At 41.8% G+C, this 20,360-nt stretch overlaps 1 protein-coding gene across 1 annotated transcript in view; it reads right to left on the reverse strand.

Moving 5' to 3' along the window:
- Positions 1 to 20,360, reverse strand: part of LOC115129144 (A disintegrin and metalloproteinase with thrombospondin motifs 2-like) — a 248,543-nt gene that overhangs the window by 19,509 nt on the left and 208,674 nt on the right. Inside the window, exons 5-6 of the mRNA XM_065018518.1 lie at positions 11,014 to 11,097; positions 4,407 to 4,563 (exon numbers count right to left, since the gene is read on the reverse strand). Of these exons, the coding sequence (XP_064874590.1) occupies positions 4,407 to 4,563; positions 11,014 to 11,097 (241 nt within the window). The remainder of the gene's footprint in view (positions 1 to 4,406; positions 4,564 to 11,013; positions 11,098 to 20,360) is intronic.

Consider the following 20,360-nt stretch of genomic DNA (forward strand, 5'->3'; position numbering starts at 1 on the left):
GAGGGAGGAGAGGCAAGACGAGAGGAGGAGGGAGAGAGGAAGAAAGAGGAGGGAGGGAGGAGAGGCAGGACGAGAGGAGGAGGAGGGAGAGAGGAAGGAAGAGAGGAGGGAGGGAGGAGAGGCAGGAAGAGAGGAGGAGGAGGGAGAGAGGAAGAAAGAGGAGAGAGGGAGGGAGGGAGGAGAGGCAGGATGAGAGGAGGAGGAGGGAGAGAGGAAGGAAGAGGAGGGAGGGAGGAGAGGCAGGAAGAGAAGAGGAGGAGGGAGAGAGGAAGGAAGAGAGGAGGGAGGGAGGGAGGGAGAGGCAGGAAGAGAGGAGGAGGAGGGAGAGAGGAAGGAAGAGAGGAGGGAGGGAGGGAGGAGAGGCAGGAAGAGAGGAGGAGGAGGGAGAGAGGAAGGAAGTGGAGGGAGGGAGGAGAGGCAGGAAGAGAGGAGGGAGAGAGGAAGGAAGAGAGGAGGGAGGGAGGAGAGGCAGGGAAGTTGTAATAGAAAGAAAGAAGGGTGGTCAGGGATCAGTAAGAATAAAGGGAGCAAGAAAGAGTGTTGTGTTTGAATACCCATACTAACATACTGTATACTACATACTTAATTAGTATATAACACATACTATATGCTATTAGTTCATTTTAGTATACCGTAATTTTAGTATATCCTTTCGGTTGAGGGTACTAGCTCTTCGCCTGTCTACCGGGAGTTGATGCTGTTGCTATGCAACCTCTTGCTAGCTTGTTAGCATAACAAATTACTAGACTTTGGGTGTGTTTGTAAATTCAATCTGGAGTGCCAGAGTGTGCTCAGGGCGTTGGTGTATTCAGGGCGTTGTCAGATTGTCATTTATAAATTGAGAGCGTACACAGGACGCTGTGGCCGAGGAGTAGGGTTGATCCGAGTGTTCAGACCTCACCACTCCAGTCATTGGCTTCTTCCAGACACAAATGAGAGAAGACCTACCTCTGACTAGTTAGCTGGTTAGGCAGTTTTCATGTTAACCAGAGCGTTAGTGACTATGCTGTTGGCAACAATTGAATTACCTTTTTGTGCCAACGTTTACTGGCACCGGCCACATTCAATGGGTGTTGAGTGTTCGCAAATTCATCAGTTATTCTGAGCTCAGCCTCTGTCAGTCAGGCGAGAGCGCTTTGAAATCGGAGTAGATTTAGAATTTACGAACGGACCCGAACGAACGACTACACCATTTTGCTAAACTCTGAATGACGTGAATAATCAAGTCAATTCACATTGGATAGGTAGTTAGATAGCATAAAGTAAATATACTGGCAAGTTCGATGTAACCAACTAATGTTACAATAGGTGGCAAAAAAGAGAGCGGTACATACTGCTGTAATGATATGCTATGCGGTTCGTAAGGACAGTGTAGTTAACAAATTGTCAGCCAACATCACTTTTTTGAAAAGTCATTACTTTATTACATTACTCAAAATGTTCTTAACATTTGTCATGATTAGTTAAAGCAACACATTGTTATATCTGATCTCGTCGGACTTTGGCAGTATATTTTCCGCCATTTTCTTCAAATCTGAGAACGTTGTGAAGCCACGCCCACTTTCTGAAGAATTGCATTACGTAAATAGTGTCCATTCCTTGTATACTTCGTATTTTGGGGAATGTAGTACAACATACGCAAACTTTTGGCTTACTAACTCTATCCATACTTTGACTAATAAGCATACTACACTACTCAGTTTACGTCACAAATAGTATGGTTAGTGCGGATAGTATGTAGCATTGTGAATTACAATAAATTCAACTTTGACCTACTCACACCAAACAGGAACCTCTCAGAAGCTAGAGCTCAGTGACCTGACTGTGTCTCTTGTACAGCTCTCAGAGAATGCCCTGTCACTGTCTCTCAGGGATTTGTTCTTTCTAGTGGCTAGCAGGTCTGTGGCTGTAGTCTCTCTCTGTTCTCGCTAGCAGGTCTGTGGCTGTAGTCTCTCTCTGTTTTACCTAGAAGGTCTGTGGCAGTAGTCTCTGTTCTGTTCTCACTAGCAGGTCTGTGACTGTAGTCTCTCTGTTTTACCTAGCAGGTCTGTGGCTGTAGTCTCTGTTATGTTCTCACTAGCAGGTCTGTGGCTGTAGTCTCTGTTCTGTTCTCACTAGCAGGTCTGTGACTGTAGTGTCTGTTCTGTTCTCACTAGCAGGTCTGTGGCTGTAGTCTCTGTTCTGTTCTCACTAGCAGGTCTGTGGCTGTAGTCTCTGTTCTGTTCTCACTAGCAGGTCTGTGGCTGTAGTCTCTGTTCTGTTCTCACTAGCAGGTCTGTGGCTGTAGTCTCTGTTCTGTTCTCACTAGCAGGTCTGTGACTGTAGTGTCTGTTCTGTTCTCACTAGCAGGTCTGTGGCTGTAGTCTCTGTTCTGTTCTCATTAGCAGGTCTGTGGCTGTAGTCTCTGTTCTGCTCTGTTCTCACTAGCAGGTCTGTGACTGTAGTCTCTGTTCTGTTCTCACTAGCAGGTCTGTGGCTGTAGTCTCTGTTCTGTTCTCACTAGAAGGTCTGTGACTGTAGTCTCTGTTCTGTTCTCACTAGCAGGTCTGTGGCTGTAGTCTCTGTTCTGTTCTCACTAGCAGGTCTGTGGCTGTAGTGTCTGTTCTGTTCTCACTAGCAGGTCTGTGGCTGTAGTCTCTGTTCTGTTCTCACTAGCAGGTCTGTGGCTGTAGTGTCTGTTCTGTTCTCACTAGCAGGTCTGTGACTGTAGTCTCTGTTCTGTTCTCACTAGCAGGTCTGTGGCTGTAGTCTCTCTCTGTTTTACCTAGAAGGTATGTGGCTGTAGTCTCTCTGTTCTCACTAGCAGGTCTGTGACTGTAGTCTCTCTCTGTTCTCACTAGCAGGTCTGTGGCAGTAGTCTCTGTTCTGTTCTCACTAGCAGGTCTGTGACTGTAGTCTCTGTTCTGTTCTCACTAGCAGGTCTGTGGCTGTAGTCTCTGTTCTGTTCTCACTAGCAGGTCTGTGGCTGTAGTCGCTGTTCTGTTCTCACTAGCAGGTCTGTGGCTGTCGTCGCTGTTCTGTTCTCACTAGCAGGTCTGTGACTGTAGTCTCTCTGTTTTACCTAGCAGGTCTGTGGCTGTAGTCTCTGTTATGTTCTCACTAGCAGGTCTGTGGCTGTAGTCTCTGTTCTGTTCTCACTAGCAGGTCTGTGACTGTAGTGTCTGTTCTGTTCTCACTAGCAGGTCTGTGGCTGTAGTCTCTGTTCTGTTCTCACTAGCAGGTCTGTGGCTGTAGTCTCTGTTCTGTTCTCACTAGCAGGTCTGTGACTGTAGTCTCTGTTCTGTTCTCACTAGCAGGTCTGTGACTGTAGTCTCTGTTCTGTTCTCACTAGCAGGTCTGTGACTGTAGTCTCTGTTCTGTTCTCACTAGCAGGTCTGTGGCTGTAGTCTCTCTCTGTTTTACCTAGAAGGTCTGTGGCTGTAGTCTCTCTGTTCTCACTAGCAGGTCTGTGACTGTAGTCTCTGTTCTGTTCTCACTAGCAGGTCTGTGACTGTAGTCTCTGTTCTGTTCTCACTAGCAGGTCTGTGACTGTAGTCTCTGTTCTGTTCTCACTAGCAGGTCTGTGACTGTAGTCTCTGTTCTGTTCTCACTAGCAGGTCTGTGGCTGTAGTCTCTCTCTGTTTTACCTAGAAGGTCTGTGGCTGTAGTCTCTCTGTTCTCACTAGCAGGTCTGTGACTGTAGTCTCTCTCTGTTCTCACTAGCAGGTCTGTGGCAGTAGTCTCTGTTCTGTTCTCACTAGCAGGTCTGTGACTGTAGTCTCTGTTCTGTTCTCACTAGCAGGTCTGTGGCTGTAGTCTCTGTTCTGTTCTCACTAGAAGGTCTGTGGCAGTAGTCTCTGTTCTGTTCTCACTAGCAGGTCTGTACCTGTAGTCTCTGTTCTGTTCTCACTAGCAGGTCTGTGACTGTAGTGTCTGTTCTGTTCTCACTAGCAGGTCTGGGCTGTAGTCTCTGTTCTGTTCTCACTAGCAGGTCTGTGGCTGTAGTCTCTGTTCTGTTCTCACTAGCAGGTCTGTGACTGTAGTCTCTGTTCTGTTCTCACTAGCAGGTCTGTGACTGTAGTCTCTGCTCTGTTCTCACTAGCAGGTCTGTGACTGTAGTCTCTGTTCTGTTCTCACTAGCAGGTCTGTGACTGTAGTCTCTGTTCTGTTCTCACTAGCAGGTCTGTGGCTGTAGGGTATTGATTTTCTCTCCAGCCCAAAGCTGAAGCCAAGGGCAGCTTTAGAGCTAGCTAACTCCCCTGAGACATGCTGCCAGCCTGCTCTCACTCGTTCTGTACTAAACACCACTAAACCAAAACACAACAGAGTACAACTGGGTGGTGTGTGTGTGTGTGTGTGTGTGTGTGCGCGCATCTGTGATTGTGTGCATGTCTGTATGTATGTACGTGTATGTGTGTGTTTATTACCCTGCATGCCAGTAGGCCCAAACTCCTGTCGTGTGAGGAAGATAGCGTGGTCGTGGTACTCTGCATCTCCTGTCTCCTGTTTCTGCTGCAGGAAGGCCCAGCGACACACATTCTCCAGACTCTGAGACGGGTTCCCCAACTCTATCAGACTCATAGACTAGAGAGAGAGGGAGAGTAGAGAGAGAGGGAGAGTAGAGAGAGAGAGAGAGAGTAGAGAGAGCAATAGAGAGCGAGAGAGAGGGGGGAGATGGGGAGAGAGAGCGAGACGGGGAGAGAGAAAGAGGGGGACAGAGAAAGAGGGGGAGAGAGAAAGAGAGAGGGGGAGACAGGGGAGAGAGAAAGAGAGAGGGGGAGACAGGGGAGAGAGAAAGAGGGGGAGAGAGAAAGAGGGGGAGAGAGAACGAGAGGGGGAGACAGGGGAGAGAGAAAGAGGGGGAGAGAGAAATAGGGGGAGAGAGAAAGAGAGAGGGGGAGACAGGGGAGAGAGAAAGAGGGGGAGAGAGAAAGAGGGGGAGAGAGAAAGAGAGAGGGGGAGACAGGGGAGAGAGAAAGAGGGGAGAGAGAAAGAGAGAGGGGGAGGCAGGGGAGAGAGAGGGAAAAGGAAAAAACATTGTTGCAGATGTTCAGACAGACATTCATGTGTCTCTTCAATCAGGCTCGCTCAGTGACAAGAGCTTCTCATGCATCCTATTATTCCTGCTATGACCAGTCGGTGGCAGTGCTGCAGTGGCAGTCAGCCACAGGGTGGTCCTGGGGCCAAGCTAAGCTAATATACCTTGGGAGTTATGGGGGTGCATATATGCTTGCCTAAAACCACAAACATTTAAAGACATATTCTCCTACTGCACATACACCGAGTCACCTTTCTAACAGAAATGTTTTGACTTTGTGAAATCCAAACAAAAACATGTACACAATGGTTACATTTTCCCAGAATAATACATACACCCACATATAGACCCTTCACACTCTCTCTCCTTCACCTCTCCTAATCTTTCTTACTGTGTCAGCCACTCCTTTGTATTCTATCTCTCCTTCTATTTTCAACATACACACGGTTCAGTTCAGCCTCTCTGTGCTGCGGTGAAGACACAGTATGACCGCTTCTTTGCTCACATGATGGAGTATGAAGTGTACTCGGTACACTAACATATCTATATGAGTGTGTGTTTCTTTGTGTGTTTGTGTATGTGTTCAGGGTCATTTGGCCAATCTGCAGGCTGCCTGTGTGCACTGCTCCGTTGCCACAGTAATTGGGGATGATGGACAGCCGGAGATCTGGCCTGAGCTGCATGAGGATAGGGGCGGGGCCATGAGAGACGGACTATGAGTGCGTCTGTTTGTGTGTGAGTGTGTGTGTGCATGCCAGTGTGTGTTTGTGTGCTTGTGAGTGTGTATATATATAGAGGAATATAGATGATGTGATGTAGAGGAATATAGATGATGTGATATAGAGGTAAAGGAATATAGATGATGTGATATAAAGGAATATAGATGATATAAAGGAATATAGATGATGTGATATAAAGGAATATAGATGATGTGATATAAAGGAATATAGATGATGTGATATAAAGGAATATAGAAGATGTGATATAAAGGAATATAGATGATGTGATATAAAGGAATATAGATGACGTGATATAAAGGAATATAGATGATGTGATATAGAGGAATATAGATGATGTGATATAAAGGAATATAGATGATGTGATATAAAGGAATATAGAAGATGTGATATAAAGGAATATAGATGATGTGATATAAAGGAATATAGATGATGTGATATAAAGGAATATAGAAGATGTGATATAAAGGAATATAGATGATGTGATATAAAGGAATATAGAAGATGTGATATAAAGGAATATAGATGATGTGATATAAAGGAATATAGAAGATGTGATATAAAGGAATATAGATGATGTGATATAAAGGAATACAGATGATGTGATATAGAGGAATATAGATGATGTGATATAAAGGAATATAGATGATGTGATATAAAGGAATATAGAAGATGTGATATAAAGGAATATAGATGATGTGATATAAAGGAATATAGAAGATGTGATATAAAGGAATATAGATGATGTGATATAAAGGAATATAGATGATGTGATATAAAGGAATATAGATGATGTGATATAGAGGAATACAGATGATGTGATATAAAGGAATATAGATGATGTGATATAAAGGAATATAGATGATGTGATATAAAGGTAAAGGAATATAGATGATGTGATATAAAGGAATATAGATGATGTGATATAAAGGAATATAGATGATGTGATATAAAGGAATATAGATGATGTGATGTAGAGGAATATAGATGATGTGATATAAAGGAATATAGATGATGTGATATAAAGGAATATAGATGATGTGATATAGAGGAATACAGATGATGTGATATAAAGGAATATAGATGATGTGATATAAAGGAATATAGATGATGTGATATAGAGGTAAAGGAATATAGATGATGTGATATAAAGGAATATAGATGATGTGATATAAAGGAATATAGATGATGTGATATAAAGGAATATAGATGATGTGATATAAAGGAATATAGATGATGTGATATAGAGGTAAAGGAATATAGATGATGTGATATAAAGGAATATAGATGATGTGATATAGAGGTAAAGGAATATAGATGATGTGATATAAAGGAATATAGATGATGTGACATAAAGGAATATAGATGATGTGATATAAAGGTAAAGGAATATAGATGATGTGATATAAAGGAATATAGATGATGTGATATAGAGGAATACAGATGATGTGACATAAAGGAATATAGATGATGTGATATAGAGGTAAAGGAATATAGATGATGTGATATAAAGGAATATAGATGATGTGATATAAAGGTAGAGGAATATAGATGATGTGATATAAAGGAATATAGATGATGTGATATAGAGGAATACAGATGATGTGACATAAAGGAATATAGATGATGTGATATAGAGGTAAAGGAATATAGATGATGTGATATAGAGGTAAAGGAATATAGATGATGTGATATAGAGGAATACAGATGATGTGACATAAAGGAATATAGATGATGTGATATAGAGGTAAAGGAATATAGATGATGTGATATAGAGGAATACAGATGATGTGACATAAAGGAATATAGATGATGTGATATAGAGGTAAAGGAATATAGATGATGTGATATAAAGGAATATAGATGATGTGATATAAAGGAATATAGATGATGTGATATAAAGGTAGAGGAATATAGATGATGTGATATAAAGGAATATAGATGATGTGATATAGAGGAATACAGATGATGTGACATAAAGGAATATAGATGATGTGATATAGAGGTAAAGGAATATAGATGATGTGATATAAAGGAATATAGATGATGTGATATAAAGGAATATAGATGATGTGATATAAAGGAATATAGAAGATGTGATATAAAGGAATACAGATGATGTGATATAAAGGAATATAGATGATGTGATATAAAGGAATATAGAAGATGTGATATAAAGGAATATACAGTGGGGAGAACAAGTATTTGATACACTGCCGATTTTCCTACTTACAAAGCATGTAGAGTTCTGTATTTTTTTTTATCAGAGGTACACTTCAACTGTGAGAGACGGAATCTAAAACAAAAATCCAGAAAATCACAATGTATGATTTTTAAGTAATTAATTAGCATTTTATTGCATGACATAAGTATTTGATCACCTACCAACCAGTAAGAATTCCGGCTCTCACAGACCTGTTAGTTTTTCTTTAAGAAACCCTCCTGTTCTCCACTCATTACCTGTATTAACTGAACCTGTTTGAAGTCGTTACCTGTATAAAAGACACCTGTCCACACACTCAATCAAACAGACTACAACCTCTCCACAATGGCCAAGACCAGAGAGCTGTGTAAGGATATCAGGGATAAAATTGTAGACCTGCACAAGGCTGGGATAGGCTACAGGACAATAGGCAAGCAGCTTGGTGAGAAGGCAACAACTGTTAGCGCAATTATTAGAAAATGGAAGAAGTTCAAGATGACGGTCAATCACCCTCGGTCTGGGGCTCCATACAAGATCTCACCTCGTGGGGCATCAATGATCATGAGGAAGGTGAGGGATCAGCCCAGAAATACACGGCAGGACGTGGTCAATGACCTGAAGAGAGCTGGCACCACAGTCTCAAAGAAAACCATTAGTAACACACTACGCCGTCATGGATTAAAATCCTGCAGCGCACGCAAGGTCCCCCTGCTCAAGCCAGCGCATGTCCAGGCCCGTCTGAAGTTTGCCAATGACCATCTGGATGATCCAGAGGAGGAATGGGAGAAGGTCATGTGGTCTGATGAGACAAAAATTTAGCTTTTTTGTCTAAACTCCACTTGCCGTGTTTGGAGGAAGAAGAAGGATAAGTACAACCTCAAGAACACCATCCCAACTGTGGAGCATGGAGGTGGAAACATCATTCTTTGGGGATGCTTTTCTGCAAAGGGGACAGGACGACTGCACCGTATTGAGGGGAGGATGGATGGGGCCATGTATTGCGAGATCTTGGCCAACAATCTCCTTCCCTCAGTGAGAGCATTGAAGATGGGTCATGGCTGGGTCTTCCAGCATGACAACGACCCGAAACACACAGCCAGGGAACTAAGGAGTGGCTCCGTAAGAAGCATCTCAAGGTCCTGGAGAGGCTTAGCCAGTCTCCAGACCTGAACCCAATAGAAAATCTTTGGAGGGAGCTGAAAGTCCGTATTGCCCAGCGACAGCCCCGAAACCTGAAGGATCTGGAGAAGGTCTGTATGGAGGAGTGGGCCAAAATCCCTGCTGCAGTGTGTGCAAACCTGGTCAAGAACTACAGGAAACGTATGATCTCTGTAATTGAAAACAAAAGTTTCTGTACCAAATATTAAGTTCTGCTTTTCTGATGTATCAAATACTTATGTCATGCAATGACATGCTAATTAATTACTTAAAAATCATACAATGTGATTTTCTGGGTTTTTCTTTTAGATTCAGTCTCTCACAGTTGAAGTGTACCTATGATGAACATTACAGATCTCTACATGCTTTGTAAGTAGGAAAACCTGCAAAATCGGCAGTGTATCAAATACTTGTTCTCCCCACTGTAGATTATGTTATATAGAGGTAAAGGAATATAGATGATGTGACATAAAGGAATATAGATGATGTGATGTAGAGGAATATAGATGATGTTATATAGAGGTAAATAGATGATGTGATTTAAATGAATATAGATGTTGTGATATAGAGGTAATGGAATATAGATGATGTGATTTTAGAGGTAAAGGAATATAGATGATGTGGTATGGAGGTAAAGGAATATAGATGATGTGATATGGAGGTAATGGAATATAGATGATGTGATTTAGAGGTAAAGGAATATAGATGATGTGGTATGGAGGTAAAGGAATATAGATGATGTGATACAGAGGTAATGGAATATAGATTATGTGATTTAGAGGTAAAGGAATATAGATGATGTGGTATGGAGGTAAAGGAATATAGATGATGTGATACAGAGGTAATGGAATATAGATGATGTGATTTAAATGAATATAGATGTTGTGATATAGAGGTAATGGAATATAGATGATGTGATTTAGAGGTAAAGGAATATAGATGATGTGGTATGGAGGTAAAGGAATATAGATGATGTGGTATGGAGGTAAAGGAATATAGATGATGTGATATGGAGGTAAAGGCATATAGATGATGTGATCTGGAGGTAAAGGAATATAGATGATATAAAGGAATATAGATGATGTGATTTAAAGGAATATAGATTATGTGATATGGAGGTAAAGGAATATAGATGATGTGAGGTAAAGGAATATAGATATGATTTAAAGGAATATAGATGATGTGATATAGGGGTAAAGCATATTCGAGGGGAGTACCATTACATTCTATCTAACCTATATCTATAGTAACATCCTGTAGGGTAGTCCTTTCTCAATCACACACACACCATACAGGCACGCACGTGCACACACACTAACAGATAGATAGGTAGAATCACACTGCAGCATCCACGGGTCTGTCTGCCTGTCAGTCTGCCTGTATGCCCGTCTGTCTGTCTGTATGCCCGTCTGCCTGTCTGTCTTTCTGTCTGCCTGTCTGTCTTTCTGTCTGCCTGTCTGAAGGCTATTATCGATTTTTTATCTTAGTCTGGACTTCCCATGATTCCTTGCTCCAGCCCACCAGAGGAAAAGCCGGTTGCATAACGGCAGTTTTTCTGTGTGCTTTGGTGCTGAACTGTGAAGGCGTGTGACTTTGAAAACCCTCCCCTGGGATCCACATGCTTTTAGTTCCACTTTTGCTCAGTCCACTGGAATAACAGGCTGTAGGCCTCTGTGAGTGTGGAGAGGGGTGTGTGTGCGTGTGTGTGTGTGTGTGTGTGTGTGTGTGTGTGTGTAAAGCTGCAGAAAACACACCAAAAAAGCTAAAATGACTGTAGCCAGTCTTTCAAGGAACAGAGTCAAACCTGAAGGAATCATACATTTTTACTTATGGACAAATGTAGAATCCATATGGTGATAAAAAGCAAAAGTGACAACACTCCACACCCTCTCTCTTACCTTCCCATAGCCTAGCATGATGATTCGTACTAGCACCACGTTGATCCTGGCTCCCAGAGAGGGGTCATGGTAAATCTCATTCACCTGCACAGACAAAGACACAGACATTTAATAACAGAGAGAGAGAAAGAAAGAAAGAGAGAGAGATATAGAGATAGAGACAGAGAGAGACAGAGAGAGACAGAGACAGAGAACGAGAGAGAGAGATAGAGACAGAGAGAGACAGAGAAAGAGAGAGTTGAGTTGGGGAGAAAAATAAAGAGGATGTATTCTTAGAGATTTTCAGGGAGAGGGAATGAGAGGTGCAAGACAGGATGAGAGATGGGAAGATAAAGCTAGAAACAAGGAGGGGAGGTAGAGAAAGAGAGGGAACAGAGGTGTAGTTGTTCTTCCCACTTCTCTTTATCGCCTTGAGAGCGGGAACTGGTTGCTAGGCAACCCCCAAACCAACTCAGGGACAAGGGTGCCCCCTCTGTGTAGTCCCAGACCTAGGGCAGCAACACCACTAGGTCTCACGGTAACGTTCCGAGGAGGGTCCTCTTCACACAGAATCTCCCAACAAATCACCAGGCAGACATGCCAGAACATCCCGATTCGAAACCAAAGATTGCATGGGGAAACCTTTGCAGTGGTCTTAGTGAAGGTAGTTGAGCTCCATCTTGCTAGATACTATTTTGTGTCTGGGGGATGTGTAAACTAGGACAAAAAGTGGATAGGGCGGTGATTTAAGAAAATCAGATGTCCCAAATCCGTTCTTTCCTATATGCCAAACTGATGCTGTCTACTTACAGACGTGTTAAGCTGTTAAGCTGTTAAACTGTTAAACTGTCTGTCTGTCTGTCTGTCTGTCTGTCTGTCTGTCTGTCTGTCTGTCTGTCTGTCTGTCTGTCTGTCTGTTGTCTGTCTGTCTTTCGCTCTGTCTGTCTGTCTGTCTGTCTGTCTGTCTGTCTGTCTGTCTGTCTGTCTGTCTGTCTGTCTGTCTGTCTGTCTGTCTGTCTGTCTGTCTGTTGTCTGTCTGTCTTTCGCTCTGTCTGTCTGTCTGTCTGTCTGTCTGTCTGTCTGTCTGTCTGTCTGTCTGTCTGTCTGTCTGTCTTTCTCTCTGCCTGTCTGTCTCTCTGTCTCTCTGTCTCTCTGCCTGTCTCTCTTCTTGTCTGTCTCTCTGCCTGACTCTCTTCCTGTCTTTCTCTCTGCCTATCTGTCTGTCTTTCGCTCTGTCTGTCTCTCTCTCTCTGTCTGTCCTACTTCTCCTTAATGTAGCACAGCATTCCTTCATTATCTTTCACAGCTTTCCAGGAATAATACATCCAGAGGTGATGTGTGGGAGAAATAGGAATCAAATAAAATTAAATGTTACATGCGCTGAATACAACAGCTGTAGACTTTCCAGTGGAATGCTTACTTACGAGCCCATTGCCAACAATGCAGAGTTAAAAAGTAAGAAAAATATTTGCTAAATAAAAAATAAAATGTTTACACAATGAAAAATATAACGAGGCGATATACAAGGAGTACCAGTACTGAGTCAATGTGCAGGGGTACGAGGTAATTGAGGTAATACAGTATGTACATGTGGGTTGGGGTAAAAGTGACTAGGCAGTCAGGATATATAATAAACAGAGTAGCAGCAGCATATGTAAAGAGGGAAGTGTACAGTATCTACAGTGTGTGTGTGTGTGTGTGTGTGTGTGTGTGTGTGTGTCTGTGCGTGCGTGTGTGCGTGTGTTTCTGTGCATTTTTTTACTCTATATATTTTTTAAATTGAACCTTTATTTAACTAGGCAAGTCAGTAAAGAACAAATTCTTATTTAAAATAACAGCCTACACCTGCCAAACCCGGACAACGCAGGGCCAATTGTGCTCCGCCCAATGGGACCCAATCACAGCCGGTTGTGATACAGCCTGTAATCAAACCAGGGTCTGTAGCGACGCCTCTAGCACTGAGATGCAGTGTCTTAGACCGCTGCACAACTCTGGAGTATGTGTGTGGAATCAATACGAATGTGTGCGTGTGTTTTGTGCATGTGACCATATTGTGTGTGTGTGTGTTGGAGTGTCAGAGTAGCATGTGTGAGTGTGTGAGTAGAGTCCAGTGAGTATGTGGGTAGAGTCCAGTGAGTGTGTGGGTAGAGTCCAGTGAGAGTGTGGGTAGAGTCCAGTGAGAGTGTGGGTAGAGTCCAGTGAGAGTGTGGGTAGAGTCCAGTGAGAGTGTGGGTAGAGTCCAGTGAGTGTGTGGGTAGAGTCCAGTGAGAGTGTGGGTAGAGTCCAGTGAGAGTGTGGGTAGAGTCCAGTGAGAGTGTGGGTAGAGTCCAGTGAGTGTGTGGGTAGAGTCCAGTGAGAGTGTGGGTAGAGTCCAGTGAGTGTGTGGGTAGAGTCCAGTGAGTGTGTGGGTAGAGTCCAGTGAGTGTGTGGATAGAGTCCAGTGCAAGAGAGCCAGTGCAAGAGAGTCAGCGCAAAATCAGTCCGGGCAGCCATTTAGTTAACTGTTCATCAGAATTATAGCTTGGGGGTAGAAGCTGTTCAGGATCCTGTTCGTCCCAGACATGGTGCTCCGGTACCACTTGCCGTGCGGAAGCAGAGAGAACAGTCTATGACTTGGGTGTTTGGAGTCTTTGACCATTTTTAGGGCCTTCTTCTGACAACGCCTGGTATAGAGGTCCTTGATGGCAGGAAGCTTGGCCCCAATGATGTACTGTGTGTGTGTGTGTGTGTGTGTGTGTGTGTGTGTGTGTGTGTGTGTGTGTGTGTGTGTGTGTGCGTGTGTTTCTGTGCATTTTTTTACTCTATATATTTTTTAAATTGAACCTTTATTTAACTAGGCAAGTCAGTAAAGAACAAATTCTTATTTAAAATAACAGCCTACACCTGCCAAACCCGGACAACGCAGGGCCAATTGTGCTCCGCCCAATGGGACCCAATCACAGCCGGTTGTGATACAGCCTGTAATCAAACCAGGGTCTGTAGCGACGCCTCTAGCACTGAGATGCAGTGTCTTAGACCGCTGCACAACTCTGGAGTATGTGTGTGGAATCAATACGAATGTGTGCGTGTGTTTTGTGCATGTGACCATATTGTGTGTGTGTGTGTTGGAGTGTCAGAGTAGCATGTGTGAGTGTGTGAGTAGAGTCCAGTGAGTATGTGGGTAGAGTCCAGTGAGTGTGTGGGTAGAGTCCAGTGAGAGTGTGGGTAGAGTCCAGTGAGAGTGTGGGTAGAGTCCAGTGAGAGTGTGGGTAGAGTCCAGTGAGAGTGTGGGTAGAGTCCAGTGAGTGTGTGGGTAGAGTCCAGTGAGAGTGTGGGTAGAGTCCAGTGAGAGTGTGGGTAGAGTCCAGTGAGAGTGTGGGTAGAGTCCAGTGAGTGTGTGGGTAGAGTCCAGTGAGAGTGTGGGTAGAGTCCAGTGAGTGTGTGGGTAGAGTCCAGTGAGTGTGTGGGTAGAGTCCAGTGAGTGTGTGGGTAGAGTCCAGTGCAAGAGAGCCAGTGCAAGAGAGTCAGCGCAAAATCAGTCCGGGCAGCCATTTAGTTAACTGTTCATCAGAATTATAGCTTGGGGGTAGAAGCTGTTCAGGATCCTGTTCATCCCAGACATGGTGCTCCGGTACCACTTGCCGTGCGGAAGCAGAGAGAACAGTCTATGACTTGGGTGTTTGGAGTCTTTGACCATTTTTAGGGCCTTCTTCTGACAACGCCTGGTATAGAGGTCCTTGATGGCAGGAAGCTTGGCCCCAATGATGTACTGGGACGTACGCACTACCGTCTGTAGCACCTTGGGATCAGATGCCGAGCAGTTGCCATACCAAGCGGTGATGCAACCTGTCAAGATACACTCAATGGTTTTTTTGAGGATCTGAGGGCCCATGCCAAATCTTTTCAGTGTCCTGAGGAGGAAGAGGCGCTGTCGTGCCCCCTTCACGACTGTGTTGATGTGTGTGGACCATGATAGGTGTTGTCTACATAAAGAGAGACCTAAGATAGCACTAAATAAAGAGAGACAACACTACTTAAAGAGACAAAAACACTACATAAAGAGGGACCTAAGACAACACCACACAAAGAGAGACAACACTACATAAAGAGAGACAACACTACATAAAGAGAGACACCTGATAAAGAGAGACTCTACTAGATAAATACTAGATAAATAAAGACAAATACCACTACATAAAGAGAGACATAAGACAACACTAAATAAAGAGAGACAACACAACATAAAGAGAGACACCACTACATAAAGAGAGACCTAAGACAAACTTACATAAGAAGAGACAACACTACATAAAGAGAGACAGCACTATATAAAGAGAAACATAAGGTAACACTACGTAAAGAGAGACAACACTACATAAAGAGAGACAGCACTATATAAAGAGAGACCTAAGATAACACTACATAAAGAGAGACAACACTACATAGAGAGAGACAACACTATATAAAGAGAGACAACACTAAATACGGAGACAATATATAGAGAGAGACACCACCACATAAAGAGAGACCTAAGACAACACTACATAAAGAGAGACAACACCACATAAAGAAAGACAAAACTATACTAAGAGTGACCTAAGACAACACTACATAAAGACAGACAACACTACATAAAGAGAGACCAAACTACATAAAGAGAGACAACACTACATTAAGAGAGACCGAAGAAAACACTACATAAAGAGAGACAAGAATACATAAAAAGATACAGCACTACATTAAGAGAGACAACACTACATAAAGAGAGACAACACTAGATAAAGAGAGACCTAAAAAAACACTCCATAAAGAGAGACAACACTACATAAAGAGAGACCTAAGACAACACTACATAAAGAGAGACAAAACTACATAAAGACAGACAAAATTACAGAAAGAGAGACAACACTACATAAAGAGCGACCTAAGACGGCACTACAAACTGAGAGACAACACTACTTAAAGAGACACACCACTATATAATGAGAGACAACTCTACATAAACAGAGACCACAATACATAAAGACAGACAACACCACATAAAGAGAGACCTAAGACAACACAACATAAAGAGAGACCAAACTAAATAAAGAGAGACAACACTACATTAAGAGAGACCGAAGAAAACATTACATAAAGAGTGACAAGAATACATAAAGAGAGACAACGCTACATAAAGAGAGACCTAAGACAACACCACACAAAGAGAGACAGCACTACATAATGAGAGAAAACACTACATTAAGAGAGACCTAAGACAATTTTACATAAAGAGAGACAACACTAGATAAAGAGAGACCTAAGACAACACAACATAAAGAGAGACAACACTACATAAAGAGAGACCTAAGACAACACTACATAAAGAGAGACAAATCTACATAAAGACAGACAAAATTACAGAAAGAGAGACAACACTACATAAAGAGAGACCTAAGACAGCACTACAAACTGAGAGATAACACTACTTAAAGAGACACAACACTATATAAAGAGAGACAACACTACAGAGAGAGAGACCACACTATATAAAGACAGACAACACCACATAAAGAGAGAAAACACTACATGAAGAGAGACCTAAGACAACACAACATAAAGAGAGACAACACTACATAAAGAGAGACAACACTACATTAAGAGAGACAACACTACATAAAGAGAGACAACACTACATAAAGAGAGAAAACACTACATAAAGAGAGACCTAAGACAACACTACACAAAGAGAAACAACACTACATAAAGAGAGACAACACTACAGAAAGAGAGACCTAAGACAGCACTACAAACTGAGAGACAACACTACTTAAAGAGACACAACACTATATAAAGAGAGACAACACTACAGAAAGAGAGACCACACTATATAAAGACAGACAACACCACATAAAGAGAGAAAACACTACATGAAGAGAGACCTAAGACAACACAACATAAAGAGAGACAACACTACATAAAGAGAGACAACACTAGATAAAGAGAGACCTAAGAAAACACTCCATAAAGAGAGACAACACTACATAAAGAGAGACCTAAGACAACACTACATAAAGAGAGACGACACTACATAAAGAGAGACAAAATTACAGAAAGAGAGACAACACTACATAAAGAGCGACCTAAGACGGCACTACAAACTGAGAGACAACACTACTTAAAGAGACACACCACTATATAATGAGAGACAACTCTACATAAACAGAGACCACAATACATAAAGACAGACAACACCACATAAAGAGAGACCTAAGACAACACAACATAAAGAGAGACCAAACTACATAAAGAGAGACAACACTACATTAAGAGAGACCGAAGAAAACATTACATAAAGAGTGACAAGAATACATAAAGAGAGACAACGCTACATAAAGAGAGACCTAAGACAACACCACACAAAGAGAGACAGCACTACATAATGAGAGAAAACACTACATTAAGAGAGACCTAAGACAATTTTACATAAAGAGAGACAACACTAGATAAAGAGAGACCCAAGACAACACAACATAAAGAGAGACAACACTACATAAAGAGAGACCTAAGACAACACTACATAAAGAGAGACAAATCTACATAAAGACAGACAAAAATACAGAAAGAGAGACAACACTACATAAAGAGAGACCTAAGACAGCACTACAAACTGAGAGACAACACTACTTAAAGAGACACAACACTATATAAAGAGAGACAACACTACAGAGAGAGAGACCACACTATATAAAGACAGACAACACCACATAAAGAGAGAAAACACTACATGAAGAGAGACCTAAGACAACACAACATAAAGAGAGACAACACTACATAAAGAGAGACAACACTACATTAAGAGAGACAACACTACATAAAGAGAGACAACACTACATAAAGAGAGAAAACACTACATAAAGAGAGACCTAAGACAACACTACACAAAGAGAAACAACACTACATAAAGAGAGACAACACTACAGAAAGAGAGACCTAAGACAGCACTACAAACTGAGAGACAACACTACTTAAAGAGACACAACACTATATAAAGAGAGAAAACACTACAGAAAGAGAGACCACACTATATAAAGACAGACAACACCACATAAAGAGAGAAAACACTACATGAAGAGAGACCTAAGACAACACAACATAAAGAGAGACAACACTACATAAAGAGAGACAACACTAGATAAAGAGAGACCTAAGACAAACATACATAAGAAGAGACAACACTACATAAAGAGATAAAACATGACATAAAGAGAGACCTAAGACAACTCTACACAAAGAGAGACAACACTACATAAAGAGAGACAGTACTACATAAAGAGAGAAAATTCTACATTAAGAGAGACCTAAGACAACACTACATAGAGAGACAAGACTACATAAAGAGAGACAGCACTAGATAAAGAGAGACTGACGACAACACTACATAAAGAGAGACCTAAGACAACACTATATAAATAGAGACAACACTACCTAAAGAGAGACCACACTACATAAAGACAGACAACACCACATAAAGAGAGACCTAAGACAACACAACATAAAGAGAGACAACACTACATAAAGAGAGACAACACTACATTAAGAGAGACAACACTACATAAAGAGAGACAACACTACATAAAGAGAGAAAACACTACATAAAGAGAGACCTAAGACAACACTACACAAAGAGAGACAACACTACATAAAGATAGACAACACTACATAAAGAGAGACAACACTAGATAAAGAGAGACCTAGACAACACCACATAAAGAGAAACAACACTACATAAAGAGAGACAACACTAGACAAAGAGAGACCTAAGACAACACTACATAAAGATAGACAAAACTACATAAAGAGAGACAACACTACATAAAGAGAGACAAAACTACATAAAGACAGACAAAATTACAGAAAGAGAGACAACACTACATATAGAGAGACAACACTATATAAAGAGAGACAACACTACGTAAAGAAAGACCACACTACATGAAGAGAGACATCACTACATAAAGAGAGACACCACTACATAAAAAGAGACCTAAGACAAACATACATAAGAAGAGACAACACTACATAAAAAGAGAAAACATGACATAAAGAGAGACCTAAGACAACTCTACACAAAGAGAGACAACACTACATAAAGAGAGACAACACTACATAAAGAGAGACAGTACTACATAAAGAGAGAAAATTCTACATTAAGAGAGACCTAAGACAACACTACATAGAGAGACAAGACTACATAAAGAGAGACAGCACTAGATAAAGAGAGACTGACGACAACACTACATAAAGAGAGACCTAAGAAAACACTATATAAATAGAGACAACACTACCTAAAGAGAGACCACACTACATAAAGACAGACAACACCACATAAAGAGAGACCTAAGACAACACAACATAAAGAGAGACAACACTACATAAAGAGAGACAACACTACATTAAGAGAGACAACACTACATAAAGAGAGACAACACTACATAAAGAGAGAAAACACTACATAAAGAGAGACATAAGACAACACTACACAAAGAGAGACAACACTACATAAAGATAGACAACACTACATAAAGAGAGACAACACTAGATAAAGAGAGACCTAGACAACACCACATAAAGAGAGACAACACTAGATAAAGAGAGACCTGAGACAACACTACATAAAGATAGACAACACTAGACAAAGAGAGACCTAAGACAACACTACATAAAGAGATACAAAACTACATAAAGAGAGACAACACTACATGAAGAGAGACCTAAGACAACATTACATAAAGAGAGACAAAATTACATAAAGAGAGACAACACTACACTTATTTTTCCTGAGGTCCCTGCAAAATCCCAACCAGCGCCTGATGCGTTGGGCTTTGTTCTTGCAACCATTCAACCTTGATATTAGACACATTAGTGGTAAGGATAATATCATTGCTAATGCTCTGTCCCGTGCTCCTTTAACCTCGTTTGTATCTTCTCTCTGCTGACCCCTATGGGCTGTCTGCACCTCTTTCCTCTTAAATTGCTCACCAAGAACCAGGGCTGCTGAGTTCGAGGGGTGGACAGTCAGTTGGGGGACACGGGGCCACTACTAGGAGCCGGGACTGGTATCCTTTTTTTTCTTTTTGGGGAATTGTATTGTTTTGAATATGTTGGGCCGAAATTTGGGTTGAGGGTGGGACCCTCATTTTAAGGAGGGGGATGTCACGGCCCATCCTCTGCAGTGCAGGGGCGGTTCCTCTTGCAGGCAGAGGAGGGTCGTTAGTGATTGGAGTCACCTGGGCTCAGGGTATTTAAACGGCTGCTTCACTAATCTCTCTCTCTCTGCTCCTCCAGGTATGATCATGTTTGTTTGTTCTTTTGTAGTTGTGCATAGTTTTCACTCAGTCATATTCACA

The sequence above is a fragment of the Oncorhynchus nerka genome, linkage group LG5 (assembly GCF_034236695.1).
Source record: "Oncorhynchus nerka isolate Pitt River linkage group LG5, Oner_Uvic_2.0, whole genome shotgun sequence".
Classification (NCBI taxonomy): domain Eukaryota; kingdom Metazoa; phylum Chordata; class Actinopteri; order Salmoniformes; family Salmonidae; genus Oncorhynchus; species Oncorhynchus nerka.